Source organism: Pelmatolapia mariae, linkage group LG10_11 (assembly GCF_036321145.2).
Source record: "Pelmatolapia mariae isolate MD_Pm_ZW linkage group LG10_11, Pm_UMD_F_2, whole genome shotgun sequence".
In the NCBI taxonomy this organism is placed as follows: domain Eukaryota; kingdom Metazoa; phylum Chordata; class Actinopteri; order Cichliformes; family Cichlidae; genus Pelmatolapia; species Pelmatolapia mariae.
Window position 1 is genome coordinate 18,980,656 of NC_086236.1, and position 26,228 is coordinate 19,006,883.

General features: G+C 40.7%; 1 protein-coding gene across 3 annotated transcripts in view; it reads left to right on the top strand.

Moving 5' to 3' along the window:
- LOC134637718 (protocadherin Fat 3) overlaps nt 1-23,610 on the top strand; it is a 68,300-nt gene extending 44,690 nt beyond the window's left edge. The window contains exons 35-53 of one of the 3 annotated variants that reach the window (XM_063488220.1): nt 14-227; nt 335-549; nt 1,195-1,332; nt 1,530-1,673; nt 1,751-1,948; nt 2,100-2,377; nt 2,482-3,044; nt 3,355-3,486; nt 3,643-3,800; nt 4,384-4,915; nt 5,140-5,293; nt 6,692-6,848; nt 8,560-8,952; nt 10,036-10,291; nt 14,575-14,673; nt 15,765-15,824; nt 16,113-16,151; nt 17,461-17,526; nt 18,974-23,610. In XM_063488220.1, coding sequence (XP_063344290.1) covers nt 14-227; nt 335-549; nt 1,195-1,332; nt 1,530-1,673; nt 1,751-1,948; nt 2,100-2,377; nt 2,482-3,044; nt 3,355-3,486; nt 3,643-3,800; nt 4,384-4,915; nt 5,140-5,293; nt 6,692-6,848; nt 8,560-8,952; nt 10,036-10,291; nt 14,575-14,673; nt 15,765-15,824; nt 16,113-16,151; nt 17,461-17,526; nt 18,974-19,731 — 4,554 coding nt within the window. In that variant the 3' untranslated portion in view covers nt 19,732-23,610. Of the gene's footprint in view, nt 1-13; nt 228-334; nt 550-1,194; nt 1,333-1,529; nt 1,674-1,750; nt 1,949-2,099; nt 2,378-2,481; nt 3,045-3,354; nt 3,487-3,642; nt 3,801-4,383; nt 4,916-5,139; nt 5,294-6,691; nt 6,849-8,559; nt 8,953-10,035; nt 10,292-14,574; nt 14,674-15,764; nt 15,825-16,112; nt 16,152-17,460; nt 17,527-18,973 lie in introns of those variants that run through there. The other 2 variants (XM_063488221.1, XM_063488222.1) reach the window with 2 other exon arrangements.
- The last annotated feature ends 2,618 nt before the right edge of the window (nt 23,611-26,228 follow it).

The following is a 26,228-nucleotide window of genomic DNA, read 5'->3' on the forward strand; positions in this document are numbered from 1 at the left end:
GTGTCTTCCTCAGGTTGATTTGACCATTTTAGTGCTGGATGTGAATGACAATGCTCCAGTCTTCCAGAGAAGAGACTATGCTGTAACTGTCCCCGAGGATGTAGCCGTGGGAACCGAGGTGGTGCGAGTCCTGGCAACAAGCGCTGACATCGGACCTAATGCTGAGATCACATACAACATCCGGTCGGGTAATGAGTTAGGAAAGTTCACCATAGACAGGAAATGGGGTGAGTAGATATCTCTGTGTGTGGCTTGTGCCATGTTATTGTGAAATTTAAAGGCAGGGAATTTTTTTTTTTCAAAAAAATGAATATCTACTGATATGTGTGTTAAGGTTCTATTTCAGTGGCTGATGATTTGGACTTTGAGGTGTGTAAGGACTATTATCTCACTATTGAGGCCTGGGACAATGGCAACCCTCCTCTTAGCACAGCTACAATGGTAACCATTGAACTTATGGATGTCAATGACAACGCTCCAGCCTTCAGTCAGGACATCTACAATTTACTGGTCAGCGAGGATGCATCTGTTGGGCAGACAGTTACAAGGGTAAGATTTAAGGCCAGATTTACTAAATGGGGCAAAATAGCCTAATCACTCCAATAGAGACTCGTTATATTGGAAACAAGCTTCAGTAATTGATAGGCTCTGATGTAGGACTGTAAATTGTGTGACAACATTTTGACATCACCTTCTATAGCATTCTTGTATTAAGACAACTTAAATAACTTCAAGGGGAAATCTGAAAATCAAATTTCTATGATCTTCAACTGGTGCTGTTAACAGTACCACTGTATTTTAGATTTTGTGGATGAATCTTGTGTATCTATCTGTGATCTATATCTCACGTATTGTCAAAGTGCACACTGCTGAGTTTCTGTATATCCGCCACTAAAAACAGTTAAGTGTTAGGGCGTGGCAACCTCATGTGCTGTCCGTGGTCCTGAAACTAATTTGAGTGTAAAAAACCCTGAATTGAATGAGTGGAAGAGAATGGATAGACAGAAAACTTTATTCGACTTTATTTTGTTTTTTATTAATGCTAATACATTGATCATGTTGATGTCCATCTAATCCTGATTATTTTCAGGTTCAAAGTCAATGTTGTCATCCCTTCGTTCTCTCTGGTCTTTAGCCAGTTTGTATTTGACCCCAAGGAAATCAGGCCATTTTCTCCGGGTGTCTGTTTTTTAGGTAGTGGCTGAAGATCTGGATAGCCAAGTGAATGGGCGTATCACCTACTCTATCCTGAAAGGTGACCGAAACAACCACTTCTGGATTGACCCTGTAGCAGGACTTCTCAAAGTCAACAAGAAGCTTGACAGAGAACTTGTAAGGATGCATGTTTAAGTACAAAATCTCATAAACAATCAATTGTAATTTTCTGGTTCATGAGCACAGTCAGGACAGAAAATACCAGGTCCCATCAAGGTCAACACTCAATGAAATATCACATTATGTGAGCATAAGAGTGCTTGCCACACTGCCTGATGTACATACAGATATGGCAATCACATTCTCTTCTTCAGGTGTCCAGGTACTCTTTGTCGGTACAGGCGTTTGACAGTGGCTCTCCTGCGATGTCCTCCACAGTCACAATCAACATCGATATCTCTGACGTTAACGATAACCCCCCAGTTTTCAATCCTCCCAATTCCACGGTGGTCATACAGGTATGTTTGAGCGTGTTTGCTGTCTATATTTATATTATTAGTTCAATGTTGTCTCAACTTCACTTTCTTACTTCCAGCTAAACCAAGCTGCTGGCACCACCCTGCTCCAGTTATCAGTCAGCGACAAAGACTCCCCTAAAAATGGTCCTCCCTTTGAGTTTCGGATCAAGTCAGGAAATGAGGGAAACTTCTTCTCCTTGGACCAGACTGGGACTCTGAGGTCTAACCGTGTGTTTGGCCCTGAAGCCCCCAGAGAATTCACTCTTGAAATCCAGGTTAGGAGCTTTTGGGTTTTAAAAAGTTAAAGTTAAAACTTTAACACCAGTGTAAATTCAACCCACTAAAGCAAGACCTTATTATTACTGTAGAACTTTCTTTGCTGTTAAGTGTCATTATAACTTTTTTTTATAACTTTGTCTCTCTCAGGCAACTGATTCTGGCAAGCCTAGTCTCTCCTCCTCTTCCTGGGTATTTCTGAGGGTCATTGGGAACAGTCAGTACAAGCCGACTGTCTCCCCTCTGGAGATCTTCATCGTCATGGTCACGGATACCTTTCCAGGTGGCCCGATCGGTCGGATCTCTGCAACTGACCGTGACCTGAGTGACGTTTTGTCATTTACCCAGAAGCCTCAGCCCAAGAGCATGTTTAAGGTCAACAGACAGGATGGCAGCATTGTAGCGCTGCCAGGCCTGGAACCTGGCAGGTGAACGCTAGACCACACAAACACACAGGAAAACAAAACACTGATATGGAAAAAAGAAAACTTTTTGGTGTAACAATTCAGTATGTTTTCTTGCCTTTTCTCAGGTACCAGATGAACGCTACAGTGAGCGATGGACGTTTTGCTGTGATAGCTGACGTTTCCATCCAGGTCGAACAAGTGACAGACGTCATGCTGCGTAGCGCTCTGACCTTACGTTTCAACTTGCTGTCCCCAGAGGACTTACTTAGTCGCTACCTTAGCCAAATTAAGCTAACGTTACGGGGACTAGGTGGATGGAAATGGTCACCAGGGCAGCAGGATCCTCTTCACATACTCGGTGTACAGCCAGTGATGGGGACATCGGATGTGGACCTGCTTCTAGCCATGGAGAGGCCAGAGACGCCGGGCAGTGGACGCATGGGTGTGTTCTACTCCCAGCAAGAGCTGTCTGCAAAGCTGGAGGAGGGGGCAGCGCAGGGTCAGATTCGAGGTGTGCTAGCTGGGGCTGTGGTGGTGAGCAGCGCTTGTTCTGGCGAGCTGGAGTGTGGGGATAGAGTGTGTGAAAACACACTTGTGATGGACGGGAGCTCGCCTGTCACCTACAGCACAGAAAGGGTCAGCTTGGTGTCGCCTACGTTCAGCCGCAAAGAGACCTGCACCTGTCCCGGTTTGTACTACACTGATTTTGGAACCTTCACAGAATCAGTGTCACAAACACGTATCATCAGTTCATGAACGGCATTGGTTGATAGTTTTCATATAAAAATCAGTAAAATCCTGAAATATCTGAATGAGAACATACTGAATTTTTGCTTATGTAGTATACATTTTGCATTCTATAAAAAAGGAAATACAAAAACTACAGAGGCATATATTATGCATGCAAATATAAATAAATTAATGAAAGAATAATGTAAATCTGAAGGCTTTTCACATGATGACAAATAATATTTATATTTCTACCCCTTTTCAAACAGGAGGGACATGCCCCACCCCTGTGGAGCTCTGTGAAGGTCAGTCCTGTCCAGCTGATATGCAGTGTGTGCGTTCTGGTCCTACTGCGCCATCTGTCTGCCAGTGTCAGCCCGAGAGACTAGATGACTGTGCAGGTGTGTTTTGGCATGCCTGCAGTTTGTATAACTTCTATCTTTCTGATTTAGCTTGATGAGTATGTTTGCAGTGTATTTCATTATTAGTTTTTTTTTTTGTGTGGTTTAGTGTAACCTGAAACTTTTCCCGCTTCTCTGTGTGTTACAAATGTGCAGGCCAGACCTCGCTGAGTTTCTCTGGAAACAGCTACATCAAGTACAGAGTGACAGCGAGTGGCCAGAGTGGAGAGATGAAGCTCGGCCTCAGGATCAGAACACTTCAGAGAAGAGGAGTCATTATGTTCACACGGGTTAACCCCTGCACCATGCTTAAGGTAGAGGTTACAGGGTATGCTTTTTGGGCGGTCATGCAAAACACTAGCTGCTCATTTCCTGTTAGAAGGAAACATGTTTCTCAGTAAATGTTTTTTAAAAAACATCATCAGGTATTGTTCAGAAGATATAACTTTTTGTTAATATCACACTTCACCGAGTTCTTTTGATTCGTCAGAGGCATCCGATGGAAGACAAAACACTGCTCAGTAGACCATTTAGCACTTTATTACTTCTAGAAGGGAGATGCGTCCTGCATGACACGCTGCCGCTGATCTCAAAATGGTGGTGTGCTCCTAACAGTTTTATTACAGAAGCTCTCTCATTGTAGTCTAAACAACAGTGTCTCAGTAACTTTCCACTAGAGATGGTCCCCTCTTATCTACATTTTCCCAGGCAAGCGTGAGCGAGAGTCTGCAGCTTTCTACTCCCCAAGGACACATGGTCTCATGCCTTTATTTTTCAGGGCTGTGTCCACTTAATACTACACTATATAACTTTATAACACTTATTATTAATAAAAAGCATAGCATTATTGAGGCACTGCAAATTATTTAGTTCCAACACTTTTCTTTCCTTCCACAGATTGAAGGCGGTCGACTCTGGTTTCAGTTGGACTGTGACAACACCCTTGGCATTATGGGTATCTCTGGCAGACCGATAAATGATGGCCTGTGGCATGCAGTCACTTTGGAGCTGACTATGAACTACACTCTCCTGTCATTGGATGACAGTTATGTGGAACGTCGCCGGGCAGCCAGAGCCCCGGTTCGTCTTTGGCCTTTGGCACCAGATTCATCATTTTTCTTTGGGGCCCAAGTCAGGCCACTAAATGGGCAAGGTGAGAGGCCAGGCCCTGGGTCAGGGAGAAGCCAGGGAGGGCCAGGGCTTGCAGAGCGTGGCGTAAGGGGCCCTCCGAGAGCTCAGGACGGCTTCCAGGGGTGCCTGGGCTCGCTGATGCTGAACGGAAATGAGCTGCCGCTCCAGAATAAAAGGAGCCGTTATGCTGAGATAGCAGGGCTCAGCGAGGTCAAACTGGGCTGCGTACTTTATCCAGATCCATGCGTCAGTCAGCCCTGCCTCAACGGAGCAATCTGCAGTAGCCTTCCCTCTGGAGGTGTGTGCATATATACAAAAAACATGATCATGTGTATGTGCCTTGCTGTGGGACACATTCATTACTTTATTTTTACTCTGATTTTACTATTTTTAATCATTTTATTTTGATAACTTGTTGTTGTATCATTGATCATTATCATTTATGAGTATTATGCACAATAGTTGATATTAGTTATAATTTTCAGATATTGTTATTCGACACGTAAAATGTCTCTTCCACAGGTTTTATGTGCACTTGCAGTGTTGGATTCACTGGGGGGCGCTGTGAAATTGAACTGACATCCTGCATGCCAAACCCCTGCCAGAATGGTGGAGACTGCAAGCCTGTAGGCAGCGCATTCCTCTGTGGCTGTCCTACTGGACTCGGGGGACTTATGTAAGATATAATAGCCTGGAATCGCTCACACTTTCTAGCCTTAATAACCGGCTGTAACAGCAGTGTTGACAAATGCTGTGTCCTGTTTAGAAAGTACGTAAACAATGAGAGCCGTACGGTGCTCATTATTAAGATACTCAACGTCTGTATCTCCCTCCCTCTCAGTGAAAACTTGAAAGAGCATGTGCTGGACTCAAAATCCCATTCATTAGCCCACATTAGTTGTTATTGGGGTGGGGGTGGGGGGTTAGTGGTTCTAATTTAATTCTGCATAATTTAAGTTGAAAAGCCCATAATCATTCTCTAGCTGTCTTCTTAATTACAGCTTAGTAATTGCCTTTGAAATAACCTCTCTGCTCATGCGGCTGTTCCACAGAGCCACCAGCAGAGGGCACTTTCCCCCCACAGAGGAATTTTTTTGTTTTGCTTTTGGCTTTTTTATGCTTTTGACTTGGATTTTAAAAATTCATTTGATTAATTTAAATTCAATTATCCTTACACTAATAAAACTATGGAAAAATATTATTGTTTTTTCAGGCACCAGATTATTTATATCATTAATAATTAATGTTAAACACAGATTGAAACCATAACAACCAAATAGCTGTTGAATTCAGGTGGCTGTGGAGTTGTTGTTGTTTTTTTCTTCCAGCGCTAAAATATATGCATTACAATAAAAAATACAATATAGAATTTCGCTATTGAAAAAGCCACAAAACTTGACATTTTCTCGTTATTACTGATCTATTTCATAGGTTAATAAAACTAATGTGAGACAACTTCATTAACTTTTTTAATTATGGGATAAAGTATTCATCATTTAAAATAATAATGAGAGGATATCACTGGCCAGCACATCCAGGCCTTAATGAGTATAGTGTGTATAATTAATGACTAAGCTGTGACCTGCACTTTTATCATTTAAAAGCAAAACTTCGGAAAGTTCTGCCATGAAGCTTTCTGCAAAATTCTCCTTCTTCCATGAGACTTGCAAAATGTTTTGAAAATCCCATCAAAGAGAAAATAATTGAAAAGAGAATTGCATGTATCTTCTAGCCGCTGCACAGCAGGACACCATGCTTGAAATGACAAGCTGAGATGAGCATGTATGTGTCTGCAGTAAAATTACTTTTATGATGTTCAGCTGGAATTTGCTTCTTCAGTGGGAGTCTGTGTGTTCATGTTTTTTGCATTCTTTGCATTCTTTAAATCAGAACCGTCTAAATGTAAATAATAGGGAATCTTCCCAGCATTTGGGAAAAGAAACGCTCTCTAAAAAGTTTTAAATGTTTTAGCTTACTGTCACGCTTGCATTCTTCCTTTTTCCTTAACTTTGATAACATCATATTCACTGCGGTCCCCCATAGAAGCTTTACTTACTTGTTTTTGCTGCCACAGATGTGACGACGACGTCAACGAGTGTGACCAGGAAGCGTGCGGAAATGGAGGAGAGTGCGTGAACACATTCGGATCATTCTACTGTAACTGTTCAGAAGGGTACGAGGGTCAGCTGTGCGATGATCTGGCGCCTGGTGATCCTGGGGATGACACACAGGTAGCGTATGAGCGACGCTTGGAATTGGATTTTTGATGTTACAGAATAAATGAAAAAATAATCGAAAAAACTCCTCGAATTGCTTTTTTGTGCATTCAGCTCGCACCAATTGGACTAATTGGACTTGGCATACACAGTGAAGTTGTTGAGAATTTTGAGTTTACAGCAGCCCCCTGGAAGGCTTATTCACCAGCTTGGTATCTTTGTTCCCACAGTAGATAAATGAGAGTGTATTAATGTCTAAATTGCTGTTTCTATTTGAAGTTGTTATGCTCTTGAATTTATTGTGCCATATACCTTATACTGAGACTGCAAACCCAATTAATGTGGCACATTATAAGAAGGAAGGTACCTTCATTAATCCCTGGAGGACTGCAGCAGAGTTGACAAAATCTACTAAGCTTCTTTTACAACTAATGTATGTTAACTTTGTGCTTTGTTTGTTTGTTTTTCTTTTTAATTGAGTGCTTGCATTAGAGATAATGTGTATTTTTATTGCCGAAACTTATTCATCACGCATTGCATTAAAACAAAAAAGCTGTGAGCTCGATCACTCCCTCCAAATTGGAAGACCATAAAATGTGCTCATAATCTTTTGGAGTAGTGAGTGCATAAGGGTTGTAAATATACCCAGCTTTAGATGATGAATTTTCCCGATACCAAAATTTTATTTACTTCAATACTCAAAAGATGCTTTGTGTTTCAAAACTTTGCTAAGACTTCATCATCCGTTTTAAATAGCTAATTAGCGTCTCAGATGTAGCGATGAGATTCTTATTAATCTTATGTTTAGAGTAATAACAAACATTTAGAAATTGTTTGGGGGTTTCATATGAGCCCCCTGTGATATTTTGGGGGTAAACTAACTTCACTGTGTTCCTCTCAGGTCCTGTGTCAGGTCTTTGTTGAATTTCTTAAGGACATGACTTTCAGATATTGTTGTAGATATTTATTCTTTTGTCATTCACTTGTCCAGCTTCCTCAAATATAAATACACCATGCCAAGATATGCCTATTTTTCGGCTAATAGCTCTCTGGGAATCTGCTTTTTGGTGCAACAACAGAATTTTATATCTGTCAAACTTTGTTACTCTGCATTTTCTGTAGTTGGACTGAACGAATGGGAACAAACAATGTGCTTTTATAATGGGATGCTAGTAAAAAATGCCTAAAATTTAATTTCAAATTGATTCTTTGCTAGGTTTTCTGTTATATGTGGGCACAGCGCTAGTTCATCCTTTGATTAAGGTGTCTTTTTTATGCTTGAATGATTCACAGGTGAGTGTTAAGTGGCTTAAGAAAAAAAAACATTCCTCTAAAAATGGTCAGGGACAAGGACTTGACTTAAAAGGAGTGAAAGCTCGCATCTAAAGGAAAAGTTTCAAAGACCTACAGAACGCTCAAGAGAAGACAACTTTTTAACAATCTAAAGAACTGACTGGTAGCTTATGACTTTTGCACAGCACTGTATGTTTTGGCAATTTGGTGCTGGAAAAAGCACTTCATGTTCATGTTAATCATCTGACAACAAAGACCTTTTTTTTTGAAGTGTTATTGAATTATTTCTAAGCTTGTTCTTCTTTCAACTTTTTATCTGTGTATTTACTGATGACCTTAGAGTTTTTCTGACACTTAACTGTTCGTTATTCAACTAGAAAAAATTATTATAATATTATAATATTTTAATAATTTTACTTTTCTTGTTGTGCAGGCTGAGCCTCTGTCTTACGTTGGACCGGGAGAGATAATTGGCATTGGAGTCCTTGCGTTTGTCATCATTTTCCTCCTCATACTCTTCATCGTCTTTAGGAAAAAAATCAAATTCAGGAAAGACTCAGATCCAGGCCCCGGTATTCAGACTGGGATGGGCATCTCGGCTATCTCCACAGAAACTAGCTACATGCTGCACAAGACTGGCATGGGAGCAGAAGGGATTGAGTTTAAAGCCGTTCGTGTATCAGGCTCACCAGCGACCACAAGCACCTATGGTGAGGTGGGAGGCAGCAGTGTGGGCCCTCCCCAGGTCATGGTGCGCCCAACTGCCCACTCCCCTCTACCAGGAGGACTCAGTGGTGACAGGACCACTTCCAGTGAAGGCAGTCAGGTGTGCGAAAGTGTGCATAGCTTGTTTTAATTATGATATTTATGTGTCTGCTTTATAGTCCCCTCATCAGACTGGCAGGTTATATCAAGGGAAATCCTGCGGAACAGACAAAATTGTGACAAAGTTAATTATCTGAATATGTTCATACTGCAAATATCTAAAAAATAGTTGGTCAGACCATTTAGGAAAACACATGAATAATATGGTTGCTAAGCAGGAATTATATGCTTTAAAATAAGAGTATTTAAGTTTTAATATCAAACTATAACAATGAGCATCCAAAGTAATATCCACTTTATATGACAATATCAATATTTGTGGAGCATCACATCTCCCAGTCCCTTTTGATAATGCTGCGCTTCCTTAATTTATCTGAATTTATATTATAATTTAAAAGAAAGAATATTATTTCTTATATTAGTCCTATTTTTTAAAAACAGCCTTTGGGACAAACAGCCACAGTGTGCTGGAGAAAGAATACATGGGCTCCACACACAGCTCAACTATAAAAACTGTGTTTTTATGGCAGGAACTAGGTTTTGATATCAAATATGACACAAGGACGATATAGGTAGATTAAAAAGTAGTAATGTTCCCAGCACATTCGCTCTATTATGTAGATAATCAGCTTACAGGATACAGAAAGTCTGCTCACATTTAATAATCATGTTCATGTCTTCTTTGTAGTCAATTCTGCATGTGATGGGCTAAAATAAGCTTCACAGCAGCGACTTCATCATGTGTGTGGCCCTTCAGATAGGGTGATGACCCAGTTCTTCTTTCATGGCAGTAATTAAGAAACAATTAATGGTATCAGAAAATCAATTGGAATTGTTGGAAAAATAAAACAGAAAGGTCGTACACCAGTGCAGAATATTGTATTGTTTTTACAAAAAGCAATCAATTGATAATTTATGTATGTTTCTGATTGTGCGTGTAATTGCACAAAGAATGAAATAATGATTTGTTTTGTAATAACGCATGAAATCCTGTATAAATTTGTTTGTATTTCGAGTTTCTGAATAGTAACTACCTGGCTTGCCCTTACCCTAACTTTCTGGGTATTTTCTTGTGTCTCTGCAGATTAGCAGCTTCCTCTCAGACATGTCTAATGTCCGAGGTATGGCCAATAGGCGGGGCGTCGCAGTGTGCAGTGTGGCACCCAATCTCCCTTCAGCATCTGCTTGCCGCTCAGAGCATAGCCCGGCCCACAAAGTGTCCTGGGAAGGCGAAGAAATGAGGGAGAAAGAGCTGGAGAGGGCTAGAGATGAGAGAGAGGAGGAGTGGGGGCAGAGAGCTTTTGAGCTGGAGAGAACACAGAGAGATAACAGTCCACAGGGTAAGACTGCAACAGTCTGCCTGCAAACACACACTCACGTGCGCACACAGCTTCTAACCTGATCAAAAAGGCAAAGAGTACACAGGCCATGAACACATTGTGTTACACCAGTACCACCATCTTCACTGAGAGAGCTCATTTCACAGTGCTCTATGCCTTTTGATCACACACATCAAAGAAAATGGCCCAGAGTAAGCAAGAGTGCTTAAAAAGTAATATTTTTATTTTGCTATCATTTCAGTTTTCTTATTTATTTCCTAGGAGCAATAATGGGTAATAGAACTTTCTGTTACACTGCTGAAATTGGCAATTATGTCCACTTGTATCAGGATAACTCTCTTGGATCTCGTGGGCACTTCTGTTTGAATGGTCAGGGTAATCAGCCAGAACTGATGTCCTATGTTCTTGTCCTACTTTTGCAACAAAAAAAGAAAGAAAAAAGAGAAATAAAGTTCAGTTAAAATCAAAGTAGTTGGAACACTTCCACACAAAGTCACACAACTTCTCTGTCAAGTTTCCCTCTTTTTATTTTTCCCTTAAATTTGCTTCACACCTACCTTTGTCAGCTGTACAGGCACCAAACCGAAAGAGAGAAGAATGTCATTGTAATTCAGCATCCGTCTGATATTTTAGCTGCCAACACTCTTCCCTGTCTGTTCTCTGTCGATGAAATAACCACGTTGCATTTCAGTGCACAGGTAGGCGTCAGATATTTCGATCCTTTGTCCAGCCTGTTGTGTGAATAATACAGCTTGCAGTGGGAACTTCCTGGCTGTTAATTATTGATTTTTTCCTGTAGGAATGGGAAATAGGTTATTTTATTTTTTTGGTCCCCCGCTGAGTGTCTGTAGAAAAAAGAAAAAAAAAAAGAACCAGCACCACCTCCTCACATTTACACCACCAGTCTATTAATTTAATGATGATAAAGCTTATAGAAAACTGACCTCAAGATTACTGTGTTAATGACTGCAGTGTTAGTTTAGTAAGTTATTTACACCACGACAGCCACAAGCAAGTGCAATAATGTGTATTTCAATAACAAGGCCACAGGTCAAAACATGAAATAGTTACTAACCAGGGAACATCCCTGGTTAGTAACAATGGTTATTTTCTGTCACTACCCGTTCGATCATAAATAAATAAAATGGGATGAATAATTAAATACTTGGAAAATACTCTTTGAACAAATCAGGTCTCATACTGTACTCTATAGTTTGGGATTTTTTGGTAACTGTTGGTAACTCTTCAGGATGTCTTATATACTAAACCTTCTTCATGGAGGAGTATTTTAAACACTAACTATAAACTGTTTCACTCACAGGAAGTCATTTCTGAAGACTGAAAAAAAAAAAGGTTTGAACTGTACAAACTCTGTTTTTCCCTTAAATACTCTTTTTCCATGTATGTTTGCACTTGTCACGGTAAACTTTTGCACCTATTTCTTAGTTTACTTGCAAAATACTAAAAAGTGAAGGCAGACTCAAGACTTTTAGCATGTTCTCATGAGGACAACATGCCACAGAGATAAAACCTGGTTCTAAAAATGGTTATTTCTGCTCTAAAGTTGGATGTTTCAGAGTGAACTGATCGAGGCGTGACCTCTGGAGGTGAATATTGAAGCCAGTGCAGATGTGCCACAAACTGCAGTTCCTCTAGCTGTCACAATAGGCTAGCTTCAAGAGAGAGCTATTCCCCATATGCTTAAAATGTCCAACTTTACAGCATGTTTACGGTCTGGCCTCTATGGAGTGTTTCAACTCTGAGGTTTTTGTTTTTTTTTAACTCATCCATCTGGAGTTAGGAGCGCGGCCGCTTTGACTGACATTTATGTTTGATTTTGCTGAAAATGATTTTGAGTTGAAACTGTTGGATTGGATCTGTTTGGCTTGGTAGTTGTTAGTGTTTCAAACTGAAATGCTGAAAACTTGTCTGGAAAAAAACATTAAATAAGAAGGGAGACAAATTGTAGACCGTATCACTTAAATCAGCGTAACATTATATTTTACTGAACTGGCTCGGCAAAGAAAATAGTTTGGGTGGGTCTTAATTATAGGAACTTGTAAGGAAAAAAACAGAAAGAAAGGGTAAAAATTTTTTGCTTTTTCCAAAACCTGATTATATTAAGTGTCCCCTTGCCTGCATCCTGAATTAGACCTGTGGCTGCTGCACTGTCTTTCTTGTTTAGTTTGATTGATGGTACTGCCTTACTGATCACATTCCCACAGGAGCATTTCGCTTCTTCCATATGCATTGAACCATGACCACGTAGCTTGAGCTCAGAAAGCTGAGGTTGATTTCCAGACATCCCGGCCCTCGCGGACACGGTTGCAGAGTACGGATTTGGTCACAAGATGGGCCGAGCCCTGAATGCTTGCTTACCAAACGTGAAGTGAAAAACAAGATTTTTGAAGATTTGAAATTCTGTCACATCTGTCAGACAAGGGTAAGCTGTTGTGTAGAGGTGTGAGATTCAAAACGCTATCACAAAATCTCTGTTGTTATTATGAATTTACCCCCCCCCCCCCCCCCCTCCCCCTTTGAAAAAAAGGGAACAGGAACAACTGTGTGCTAGGATGTATTAAGGTACAGCTGGAACTGCTGGAAGCAAATGCATGACATAAAATATTTGTATAGTCTTCTTGAAAAATGTATTTTTCTTGAGACGTTGCGTTAATGTGACACTGGCATCTTTGCTCCAAAATGAGATGAATAAAAAGACTTTTGATTTACTTTTTTGACTTGATGCCGTATAATTTGTTAGTGCATCTTTGTTTACTGTGACTCAATACAAGCATCTGGAGAAGAATTCATCTGAACAGATGCTCATGAGGAAATATTCAGAACCCAGACCATTTATTGCCAATCAATGATTCTCACATTAAGATCCATCGCTACATAGCAGCAAGGCAGTGAAATGGATTTAAATAGCTTTCTGTTTTCTATTTCTCTCTTTTTTTTCTCTCTGTTTGTTCCATCTACTAAATAAAAGCCTATTTAGTTTTCCCAAAAGTTTGCTAAAAAGTTACTTTTAATCACATCAGCAAAACTGCCTCTTTGCGTGCAGTTTTATTTTGCAAAAACAACTGATCTCACAGCTCAGCCTTTCCACTCTGCTGGTCCCCTGTATTTCTTTCCCAATTTGAGCAAAAATGAAGAAAAAAAAAGGCGTCATTTCTTCTACATAAGGGGCACCTGGTAGAGAAATTCACCTGCCTCTGGCTGTGTTGTAAACAGTCTTTACAGCTTATCTGAAGTCATAAGTACCTGCTACGGACCTCCGGGCAGTTGTTTGACAATCACTCAGAGGACACTTGGAGTGATTTGAAGGAAACAAACCTTCAAATAACAGCTCGGCAAAGGCACAAAAAAAGACCACACTGACTTGTAAGCACCAGTTTATTTGAAATGATGCCTCTGCAGGCGTAAAGGTTATTAAGGAAAACTGGAGATATTAGGCCTGGTAGATTTCTCCAAATAAAATTTAATTTGATTTGTGTGCACAGACAAAATTGCAGGGTTGTAACACAAAAGAAGACCTTTGATTACCACAGTATGAAAAGCTTGACCCAAACCACAAACCTACTTGCCACCCTAGCCTGTAGCGCAGTGACGTTGTCATGCAATTTGCTCTATTTTGCTTTTTTTTTTAAGCAGTTATTCAGCAGTTACATAACCACCAGTAACTCGGTGGTCTTCACCCCCTCCATGATACCCCCAGTTAGTGCTGACAGCACTAAATGGGCAGACCTGGATTTGCAGTATGTGTACTGGGATTTGTGGAAAATGCTGTACATCAAAGCAGCGAGGAAGCCTTTATGGGAAAAAATCATTCTGCAGGTCAAATATGTTTTTAAAATATGCTCTATCTGAGTCAAAAGTAGATGAATAGCAGATTTAGCCTCTCTCTTCTAACTGAACACAGCCAGCTAGAAAGAAAATGAATGGACAGGTGGAGTGATGGATCTGTGGACACATTTTTTTCCCCATGAGTGCACTGAATGAACAAAGTAGAGAGTTTTCGGTCACTCTGATCCTTTCTTCTTTTCACCCTGCTTAGAAATCCAACTCAAAGCTGATGCGAGGTTATTTTAGCTCAGACTTTAGAAGCTTCTTATTATTTACATTACACTTTTAAATGTAAATACAGCACGAGCGTTATTGAGCTTTTCAGATCTGAACGATTCGGATATCTGAACACGTCTTTCAATTCTGAACCTACATTTAATTTTCCATGAGTGAAAGTTGCTGATGTGAATGAGTGTTGTTTTGTGTTTTTACATTAGACGTGTCAGAGCTGGCGGACGGGCTGGGGTGTCTCTCAGACTCCACCTCCGAGGAGCACTCACTTAGCTCCTACACTTCAGAGTCCTTCGATGACAACGGTAAGACTCTGATACTCAAATTAACTAAAGCACATTTTAATTGCCAGACGTTTGTAGGTAATGTTCCCCAAACCAGTACCTTCTTTGGCCCACCATCATTTTAAACTCCTTCAACTAAAGCCTGGAACTTTCTGAAGAAAAAAACAGAAAAGTGGACAGATTTGTCAGACATTCTCACTGAAACATGTAATTGTTTCTCGGTTTACCAGTGTCTTCCATCTTCAGTCTGTCCGCTGCCTCATGTTCTGCATGCATATCCTTCTAACCTTGTTGTCTTGCTGCTGCTGTTGTCTTTGCTCGCTGTTTGTGCGTGCTGTTCTTGCTTTGCTCTTGGTTGCCTGATGCTGTTGTCCGTTAGATAGACTGCCAATTATGTGTTGCTTGCTGCCACGTGTTATTACTTCTTGTGACTGTATTCAAGCAGGGAGTGTTTTAAATGGTTTCTGAATGTGTGCCGCCGTCTTTTAAGCATCTGACATTTCTTTCTTAGTTCCCTTGAGAGGGTTCGCCTTTCGCAGGGCTGTCACTGTGAATAGGAATTAGTTCCTAATGAATTGCCTGGTTAAATGAAGGTTAGTGTAAAATCAAATGCTGGGCCTGTAGTAATTATTGAAAAGCAGGGTGATATTAGAGAAGTGGAAATGCTTTCATGCAACCAATACGCACAGGTTGCCTGTGCATCTTTTTTTCAAAGCTACAATTCCCAGATAACTCGATAGCATTGATTTTCCACTGGCTAACTATAAGAGGGTGGAAGTCAAGCACCGTAATGATGCTGATGTGTGTGTGTGCACGTGTGTGTGTGTGTGTGTGGTTGTGTTCTTTACATAGGAAATCTATGTCAGTGCTTTATTTCCTGTCTAATTAGTGTAGCTGCAAAGAGTCCTCACGTATCTCTCGCTTTCTTACAGGACACCCACACACACACACGCGCACGCACACACACCACATGTATATAGACATGTTTGCAACGTGCTTCCTCCATGTTCTCAACACATCTCAGTCACCTCCACTGTATAAAACCTTGCCCTGTTCATGAATGCACTGAGATTATTTCCATTTCTTCTTCTCTCTTTCTGTCTCCTGCCTAGCCTCCATAGTGACAGTGATACGTCTCGTCAATGATACTGTTGATAACATTGAAAGTGAAGGTATGAAGGAAAATCCTCTGTTAACTCCCCTGTCTTCTTTGTGTCTGTCTTTCTGACGCCAACATATTTGTTCAGCGGCGGAGCAAAAAGATAGAATTTACTGAATGCAGCTGAGCCTCTGCCGTTCAGTCCCCGTTCTTATTACGAATTAAACATCCTGCTTAGATTTCTAATATTTGTTGTCAGTTTCTGACACCGGATTTCTCTGTGTTTCAGTTTTTCCCCTTTGGTTTCTGGGTTGTTTGTCTCGCTCTGTCTCTGACTTTCCCTTCCTCTCTCCCTTTGTAGTGTCAAACATGGACAAAGAACAGCGGCGTAGCAGCCCTGGTGAGTGAGATGCAAAGCAATGCAAAAACATCTTATTAATTTGCCATTTCTTTGACTTTATTTGTCAGGGGTGAGAACCCACAACCTGACCTTTTGGATCCTTTGCATTATTTTCTCTGAATATTTTCATCATAGCTCAATAGTACAGATTACTATTTCTATTTATGCCGACTCTATCCACTCTTTGAATGTCAATGCAGGCTTCCAGTTTCCGATTATGTTTTCTGACCTTGGAGGTCGGGAATAATAACTGGAATCTGAGTCAGTTTCTGTTGCCCTGTGTGTAGCAAACAGTGTAGGGCTTTCAGGTACAACATTCAGGCAGCTCTTTGATGAAATAAAAATATTATGTCCAGAGATACTTTTAAAACGTATTCTGCTTCATAGTTAATTAAGAAATTTTGAATTATGATGACTGCTAAATTGGGCGCAGCAGTCCTAGCTCCAAGCAAAGCAAAGCTTTCACCCCGGCCTTGCAGAGGGTCTCAGAGGATTAGGGGCACTTTGAGCCAAGCCTCACATCCGCCCAGAACAGCAGAGGAGAAGGCAGCTTCAAACACTTTCTTTTTCAACATTTTTTTGGGGGGGAATCATCTACAGTCTGAACACTGACTTTCTGCTCTTAGCGAATGCATGGCTTTCCTTAAACAAACACCGGGGCCGTCACGATCCGGTTGCACCTATCCTTTAAGATCCCTGCTCCGCTGTCAGTTGCTTGTGCTACACTCTTGCAATCAATATTAATTGGCTCATAGTTACCAAGTCTGTTTGTTCTCGGTTGCATGTAATTTACTAGGTCTACAAAGCATTTCGTTTCCAACCCAGAGCAAGAGTGTGTTTATGCCTCAGTCACTGCCAGCCTACTGAAGCACAAGCAGCTTCATTTCAGACAAAGAGAATTAAATGATGTTTGTCCAGTGGGTTTTTTTGAAGACATCCTTTGGATTCAGAATTTTCTGTTTTGCACAAAACATTTTTTTAATAAAGTTTTCAATCTCACAAGTTTATTTTCAAGCACAGCAAGAAGAAATGTGAAAAAAGTGAATCTGATATATCATGGTATTTTTCCATTTTGTGTTTTTGTATACAGTTGCAGCATGATTGTGTGCATGTATTATCTATTATGAATTGTGTTTGTGGGTGTAAGCGGCGTGCTAAATGGCTCTCTGCCAGCTTCCCTCTCTTGTTGTCGAAGCGTGCTTTCTTCTGTGTCATAATTCGCCGTCTCCTTTTGCATTCACCGAGAATTTCATCATCAAAGGTTCGCCGTCCCATGAGATATTTGTTTTGTTTCCCATTTTACTGACAGCAAGTCGTCACCTGCAGAGCAAAGATGAGATTTGCGTAGAGTTCATCAAAGAGTACATTGTGGATTGTAAGAACATTCTTTTTTTCCCCCCCTCCCTTAACCCTTCGTTAGAACATTTTTTAACCAGAGACAGATATTTCAGGCAAGCATGGCATGGCAGTAAGATCTCGTTGGCATGGCAGTCCGTTAGATATCTGTGTCCACACATGTGTCATCAATTATATAGTAGTGGCTGGCACAAGCACAGTAATTAAGTGTACTCTCTGTCCCACACACAGGGTGACCCCTCTGCCTCCTCTCACTTCATCAATATGATATTTTTTCCCCTCACAGCTCATTAACCTAACCATGAATTATGCAACCTGCATGCTGTAGTTTGTAGGAAGTTGTGGATTAGCGTGGAGTTCTGTGTCAGTCCATTTAGCAGCATGAACTGAAATCTAAAATAAATAAATAAATAAAATGTCGACTAATTTTATTTGAACATTAATAAAAAAGTAAATGAGAACTGGAGCGATCACACAAAGCAAACACGCTGGAGAAATCCCACGGTACAAACAGAAAGCCCCACGGCGATGTAAAGGCACTTTGTGCCTCCTGCTACACCAGAACCTCTCAAACATGCAGCGCACACATGCACACACTATCATGCGTGCTTCATTTCTTGTGCCAAAATAAACCCAATCAAAGGAAGAGATAATAAGCATGGGGACAATTTAAGGGGAGAAACAAAATAAACACGACAAGCCAGATAATATGCAAGCTATTCGTAAATGGGTTCAAAATTGATAATAAAATTGGCTAATTTTTTCCAGATGTTGGGGGTTTTACGCCTTGAGGAAGCTTTTTTCATTCATTTTATTTATTTATTTTATTTGTCTTATGTTTTTATGTTTTTACAAGGGCAGCGGTAGAACCGTAAGTGAAAATGAAATGTGTGTGCAGCTGTGAGAATCACAACAGTCCTCCTATAACAGATGCACAGAAGTGTAGTTACTGGTGTCACCACTCTGTACCTGCTGGAGATAAGATTGCAGCGATACTGCTGTTTTAGACGAGGAGTTTATTTACCGATGGACACCTTTCGCCGGCTGATCCTATTAGACTGATTAGATCTGAGTCTTCATCACACTGTGCTGTAACACTGTGGTTCTTTAACTTGTTCCGGTATGCAACAGCTGAAAAAAGTTCATGCTCCAGATTTTTTATCAGTTAATAGCAACAATAAATGATACAAGCTGAATGAGGTCAGCGTGATAGCATCGCTGTGCTTTTCCTACATAAATCATATTTTACTGTAGTAGATCTGTGTCCCACCGGTGGGACCACCAGTGTAGTGCGCCCTAATGCACACTACAGTAAAACTATATGCTTCCAGTGATTTAGGAGCAAAGATTTTTTCATGGAAAAAGACATATGTTGCTATTACACCATGTTAAGTTCCATTCCTTTCTTAGATTGTCCTTAAATCCATGCTGTTTATTACTGAAACTATGCCAAACTGTATTTTCAGCATACCGCTGGGAGTCTTCCTGTCAGACTTCAAGCTGGGTGTCGCCATCACGTCTGCGTCCACCTGAGGTAGGATCCCATTATGAGCTTAATGACACCCAGCAGAACATCAGACGCGGAGGCAGCACGCGCTCTCTGCAGCTGGACTACAGGGTGATGGGCTACAGCGCGGACAAAAGCCGTGAGAGGACACAGGAAACTGGGAGGAGGACCTTTCAGTGGGAGAGGAATCAGTCTGGAGAGTGGGAAAGAAAACACACCCCGGACAGAAAAGAAAAGAGAAGGTACAAGGAGGAAGGAAGGAATATAAACATTAGGACCAAGGACATGGAGGGACACCAGGACCACGGAGATCAGCAGCTGCAGGACCAAGACAGCTGTGACGACAGCTCCTCGCCCGTGTATGAAGAGTACCAAGAGTCCAGCCATGATCCAGAACAAAATGAAGACACAGAGAGCCTTTATGATACTCTACCCCCAACTCGGCGAGCCTATGAAGGATATCCGTCCAGTCCCCCAGGGCTAAACCTGCACCCAGCTCAACTTATGCCCCCCCTCAGGGCCTGGGACTTACAGACAGAGGAATGGAGGGGATCACGGGAAGACCATGGAGGGCTTGGCTCTAATAGTCTGGCAGGTTCTGGGGATGAGTTAGAAAGACTACTGAACCTGGTGTCACTGAGAGCCAGGAGAGCCACACGAATAAACAGAGCCTCTACCAGATCTGAACCTGCAGCAGGCTGGGATGGGCTGAAATGAGCTCACGCTCAAGACTCATTAAAACAAACAGATTTTCTGTTCCTTTGCAAATCACAGAGTGGCGGTGATCCTCTCTGGTTACGGTTCACATTTATAATCTACTTGAACATTGGTCCACCACCTAAAAAAAAATAATTGGACAAGAATATTAACATACACACTTTTATTATCCGACATTATTATCCTTGTGTAAACAAGCACTAATCCACCACCAATCCCCTGGCTCATTTATAAGCGGGAGGAATAAGAGGAAATATATGTGTCTCTTCACAGCTTCACCTGTGCTGCGATTGGCTCTGAATCAGTGCTTTTACATGTATTATTTAGAGTCACTGAAGCAGAACATTTGGAGCTTGTTTTAGATCGCGTACCCCTGTATGTGCAAATTTTCAAATCATGTATTTCGTTCATCGCTGTGTCGGATCGCACATGTACTGGCACACAATTATTTTGTTAACTCAGCCGTGCAATACTTAATGCATTTATTATTTTTTACTGACGCGCGCTCAGGTTTGTTTTGCAGGGAGCTTTTCGCTCGCATCCCACACAGAGACTGAGAGTATTAAGATTACCTGAGGTTGATACCGGGACATCTTTTACACAATCATTTAATTTTCCTATGTGGATTTATTTATTTATTCATATTTGTAGCTTTGCTTATGAGTCTCTTCATGAGCACATGCGTTATAGTTACCTGGCCTGTGTAGATATGATTAAATACAGGACTAAGGATATATTTTTTTATTTACTCAATCGGCTATTCTAAGTGAGTAGAAGGACACAGAGCTACTTATTAAAACACATTAATTTAATCAATATGTACATAATGTAATTTGAATATATTGAAGCTTTAGCAGTGCTTCAGGCAGACTGAAGCCAGCTTTACACCTGGTGTTAACATGTGAAATGAATTTCGGGGTATTATGTGCAGAACGGCTTAGAGAATTGTGTGGACATGCAACCGTGAAGTACAGAATCACTCACCCAGGACATGTGCTCATGGTTGGCTCGCTGATAACGCAGTGTAAATGCTGCTGCATTCCCAGTTCACACACAACAAAGGGAATGCAAATGAAAATAAACTCCATGTAACGAAGCTTCGAAACAGCGCTGTTCTCTGAGAATATTCCTAGTTGACTCCTAGTTGGCTAGGAGTAATTAAAGACAAACATATTCATAGTAGCTGTTCGGGTCATTTGTGGATTTTTTTAAAAAGACACACTGTGTGCACAAAAATACACACACCTCTTCCCATGCACAAACTGGTATTTGTAAAGGAAGAATGTGTGGACCGTGTTCGTACTTCAGACCGTGACAGACCACCGTGAGGCAAGCCCGACAGAATGGAGAGAAGATGAAAAATGAACCGAGACAGAAGTGAAGAAAAACAGCCAATTTGGCTGAGCTTGCGTTCCCTGTTATCAATATATATGTTTCCAGCTCATAAACGCATCATCAATAACTTAGCCTCTGCACACCGCCACAGTGGATTTTAAATCAACCAGTCAGTGTGTGATTGAAGTGCAGACTTTAAGCTTTAGTTCAAGGGATTTAACAAAAGTGTCCCATTAATATTGTTTAGGAATTACTGCCATTTTAATAGACAATCGCCTATGTAGTTGGGTGGTTGACTGACAAGCAGTTTTATGGCCAGATGAGACCTGTTTCCTGTTTATTTCATTACAAATTAAGGAGGTAAAAAAAAAAATCAGGAGTAGATTTCAGTTCTAGATCTTTTATCTCCCTGAAGATGTTCTGTCAGATCTTCAAAGAGTCACTGTGATGGTGTACAGAAGCAAACGCTGAAACAATGTCCAAATACTTATGGACCTACAGTAACTGTATATGTACCATTTACAAATTTCACTGCACATTGTTATGTATGCTAAACTTGATCAGACCTCCTTTCCATGTTCTGCTTGTTCTTTCTCTTCTTCATCATCTTCCTCTTATTATTGTTATTGTTTTCGGTGTAATAATTGTGGGTGCTAGCTGTATATGATGGCCTGCTTTCCTCCTGTGATCTGATGTACTTGTTGCCTCTTGTTTGCAGTCTCCAGGTTTTTTTTCTGTCTCTTTTTGTTTTTACTTCTGCCAGGATCCTCTGCCCTGAACTTCCAGAGGTGAAAGCTTTTTTTCTCCCATCACTAGTTTCTCTTATGTTCGTGATTCCAGAACTGAGATCACCAAATACACATTTTAATTACTCCACTACTCATATTAGTGTCTCAGTCTCAGATTTGGGGAAATTGCACTTCTTCTTTGCTGTGTGTTTTTTTTTTTTTTCATTGTCATGTCTAATCACTGCTGGATTTATATGCAAATAAGGGAGGATTTACATCCATTCATTATGGAAGCTCTAAGTGGAAATCATGCACATGTGTAAAGTTTCGCTTTGATTGAGATTTATAAAAGAGCACCATGCGTAGGCACGGCTTTACAAATATGAGTAGAGGAATACAGATTCACTCGTAAATCTGCATAAACTTTTATGCATCTGGCTCCTGTCAGAACTAAAAGCCACCTTCATGTCACAGTTACTACGCTCATCATCTCATTTGGTAAACATGCCTTTGAGAAAATGCTCAGCAAACAATATATGTACATCAAATTGAAGGACAGAGTAGATGCTACAAAGCAAATGCAAGCTGTCTATGTCTCTAAGTATGTAGTGAGAATTCAAGGCCACGCTTTTGTGTTAAATTAGCACATTTGTTGTTGCAAAAGTGGTTTTCATTGACAGAGTTGAAAGATACTGTGCCGATGGACTCTTTGGAAATACCGTAACATCCAGCAGTAACAGACACATACCAGTTGACATGTCTTATTGTGATCAGGTTTAGTTTCATCTAATGTATTTTGTGTCTCATAATAACAGCGTCCACCTATTCATCCTCTCTATCCAATTCCTATTCAGATGTACTCTGTATTTGGGGCGCTGAAGCGTGCCACAGCTTGCACAAAGAAACATACCGGACAGGTCAGACTACAACATGGATAAACACATTCACACCTGTGGGCACTTTACAGTTTCCAGTTCACCGGGCCTGCATGTCTGCAGACTGTGGAAGAAAGCTGAGGCACCTAAAGGAAACCCACAGGAATACCGTGAGAGCATTCAAACTCAATACAACAGCTTCCACAGGCAGAGGTTTGCAACCCAGAACCTCAGTGTTGTGAATCAACGCTGCTAACAACTGAGACATCTTTGCTGTCATCTTTTTATTCTTTATTGCCATCCACTGCAGTTGAATCATCTCGCAAACTACCATTCATTCCTACAGGATCATAAGTTATTTCAGGTCACTCACATGCTGAAGCGCAGCGCTGCATGGGTGTTTGAGTGGCTGCGCATTAACAAGACTTGAAGAATGTTCCCCAATCAAGGAGATTCACGTTTTATCGAGAATGAGAGAACGAGAACGGCATTTGTCCTCGGGGCGAATGTGTAATGGGTGTGTTATAGCAGGTTAGCTAGATCTCAACCTAGACTATGTGAGATAAATAATCCCCATAAAATATTTAATCCTATCAAGTCAGTCTTGTCATGCCTCTTATGTTTTTCTTTCCCTCCCCACCGGAATCTGGCAGATTCATTTAGCAGAGCTTAAAGTTGTCAATGTCCTGGGAAGACATGAAGGCATAATAATGTCTCCTGAAAATGTAAAGTGCACAAAGTGTTTGATCAGTTAAACAATAAATTTCATTCTGAAATCATCAGAGGTGATTTGAAAAGGCTGTTAGGATCTTGGCTTAGATTCCCTTGCCTGTATACACTGTCAACAGTTGAGCAGATTTCAGCATAATCTTCGCATTATGCCTTTTTGTTTACCTCAGGAACTGAATTATTTGCTGACTTGAATAAATGTATCCGGCTTATTGTGTGGTACTCTTTGTTCCTGGGAGTTTATTTCCATACTGACCCATTGCGATGATGAAATTATGCAGACGGTGCATCTCTAAAAGGCATGTATCTGTGATTAGATAATCCTTTGGCTGTCTGCATGGAAATTTTTTAAGTCCTGTTCCTCGGGCATTGAAAAATGCGCCCAGAAAATATTAGGCACAATTTTCAGGCTTCTCTGCAGTTCCTTGTGCACTAATGCAGGTGGTATTACATGAAAAGTGGCACTGCACACGAGCCAGGGAATTGTTGCAAGGGTATAGTTTTAAATTTTACTGTGCACTTAAAAATAATAATATTACTGTTACCATCTGCAAATGAAGTATGTTTTTTATGAAAACCTTTATGAAATATGAACATCTGGCATTTGCAATCGGGCAAACACCTAAAAGAAGACCTATTACCCTTTCCGTTAGTTTTGATACTGTTACAGAGTTGCCACAGAAAAACAAAGTTTTGAATAATGAAGTGTGGTTATGTGTAAGTAAACCATAATCTCAGGTCTCAGAATGCTCTAAATGCTCATTTAGAGTTTTCAACCCTTTTGTTTTTAGGGGCACTCAGCTGGAGGAAAGGGAGCTAAAGTGCAGGTTGTTTCAGGTTGAGAATGAACTGAGGGCTCTACCAAGCCCCAGTGCAAGGTAAACAAGGTTTGGACACGTAGAAACATCAAGAGCCTCGGGTATTTGGGCATGCACATCTGCACAAAATTCAAATTAGTAAGACTTTAATGTCACAAGGTCTCCTACTGTTGAGTAGAGTGGCATTTCTTAGTAGCTTTATCTACATCACTAAAAGGTAAGCAATTAATTCTTGATTGTTGACAAAAAGGTTGAAGGCAGCCAGTCTGTGGCCCTAACTAACAAGGACACACACAAAGGAATCTTTGCGGTTTTTGATTATCCTCCCGACCCCCCGCGGAGTTGATACACAGACTTTCTCCTTGTTGCCATCCAAGCCTCCTCATATAAACATCACCAAGCTGACTACCTGCCAGAAAGCATTCCCATGGCAACCAGGCATTCCCCCGATTGTGTTTTATTTTCTCTGGCACATACAACACATTTTGGCCAATTAAAGGTCGTGGAGGTATATGTGTGTCTATGCAAGTACTGTATGTGTATGCGAATGCATTTTTTTGTAGTATTAATGCATGTTTTTCCCCTGCATGTCGCTCAACACAATATACATGACCTCAAAAAAATAGCATGTTTTTATTTTTAGATGCAGTGCCACGCAGGAGAGAGTTGTTTAGTAAAAGATTATCCACTCACCCACTCATGTGTGACAGATATATATGTAGGTGCTATGTATGCATGCACTGAGATAATGTGAAGTTACAAAGGGAGCATCACAGACTGTATATAAAAGATGGATGCCACCCACAGGTTAGTGAAGTCCTATTTACAAGTCTCAAGCTAAAAAATTATGGCTGTCTTGGTATTTGCAAATTAGACACGATGAGTGGAGGTCGATCTGACTGAGAAACTGAGGGACACTGCAGTTGTCAATCATAAGGGAGGATTGCCTAAAACCTGCCCTGCTTTATCATCCTGTGTGACTATCATGGAGACCAGAATTTATAAAGTTAAATTAATGTTAATACGTGAAAATAGTAGGAACATTATAAGTGCCAAAATGGTAACTGAGGGGGGAAAAGCAAATCAAGCACTCTGTGAACATGTTTAATATATAAACAACAGCTGAATCAGCAACACTTAAACTTAAAAATTAAATATACCATACCAATTATTTATTAAGATCTTTAAAATTTGGTGTCTTTGATGTCTACCAATCAGTCAAGTTTGGAATAATTTGGGATTTTCTCCAATCTTTACAGGGTCAAAACTATTCATACAGGTTCAGATGTATGCATACATGACAACTAAAACTTGTTTAAATATCCCTTAGAAAGTTATATCTCCACCAGATGCTTTTGGCAACCATCAATAGGCTTCTGGCATAATTCTGGCTGGATATTTAAATAAGTCGGTTTCCTGGCACCTACACAGCTTTTAACCCTGGACCTGAAATAGGATTGAGGTCGGAGCTTGAGGAAGGCCATTCCAGAAGCTTAATGTTAACCTACTTTATCCAATCCTAGAGCAGATTTGTTTGAGATCATTGTCCTGTTGGGACACTCAGTTGTGTCCAAGTTTCAACTGTCCAGTGGTTGATTCAATTTAATTCAGTTTTATTTATATAGTGCCAAATTACAACAGTCGCATCAAAGCGCTTTATACTGTAAGGTAAAGGCCTTACAATAATACATAGAAAACCCCAACAATCAAAACCCCAACCCCCCAACACCCCCATAAGCAACCACTTGACAACAGTAGGACAGCCCGTTCTCACTCCCGGGGCGTAGTATACTGACGTTTTGTCACGTCCCGCAGCGTTCCTGAGGAACGCGAAAGGTGACCTTCCGTGTTGTTATGGTCCACGCCAGGTTATGGCTGAATTCCAGTGGAATGACGGTCCCGCGGTAATAGACGTTCCAGCCATGTATTCCAGCCCTAAACCTAACCTTATCCCTAACCATAACCTTATTCCTAACCTTAACCAACAGTTAAATGACGTAAAATAGTGTTTT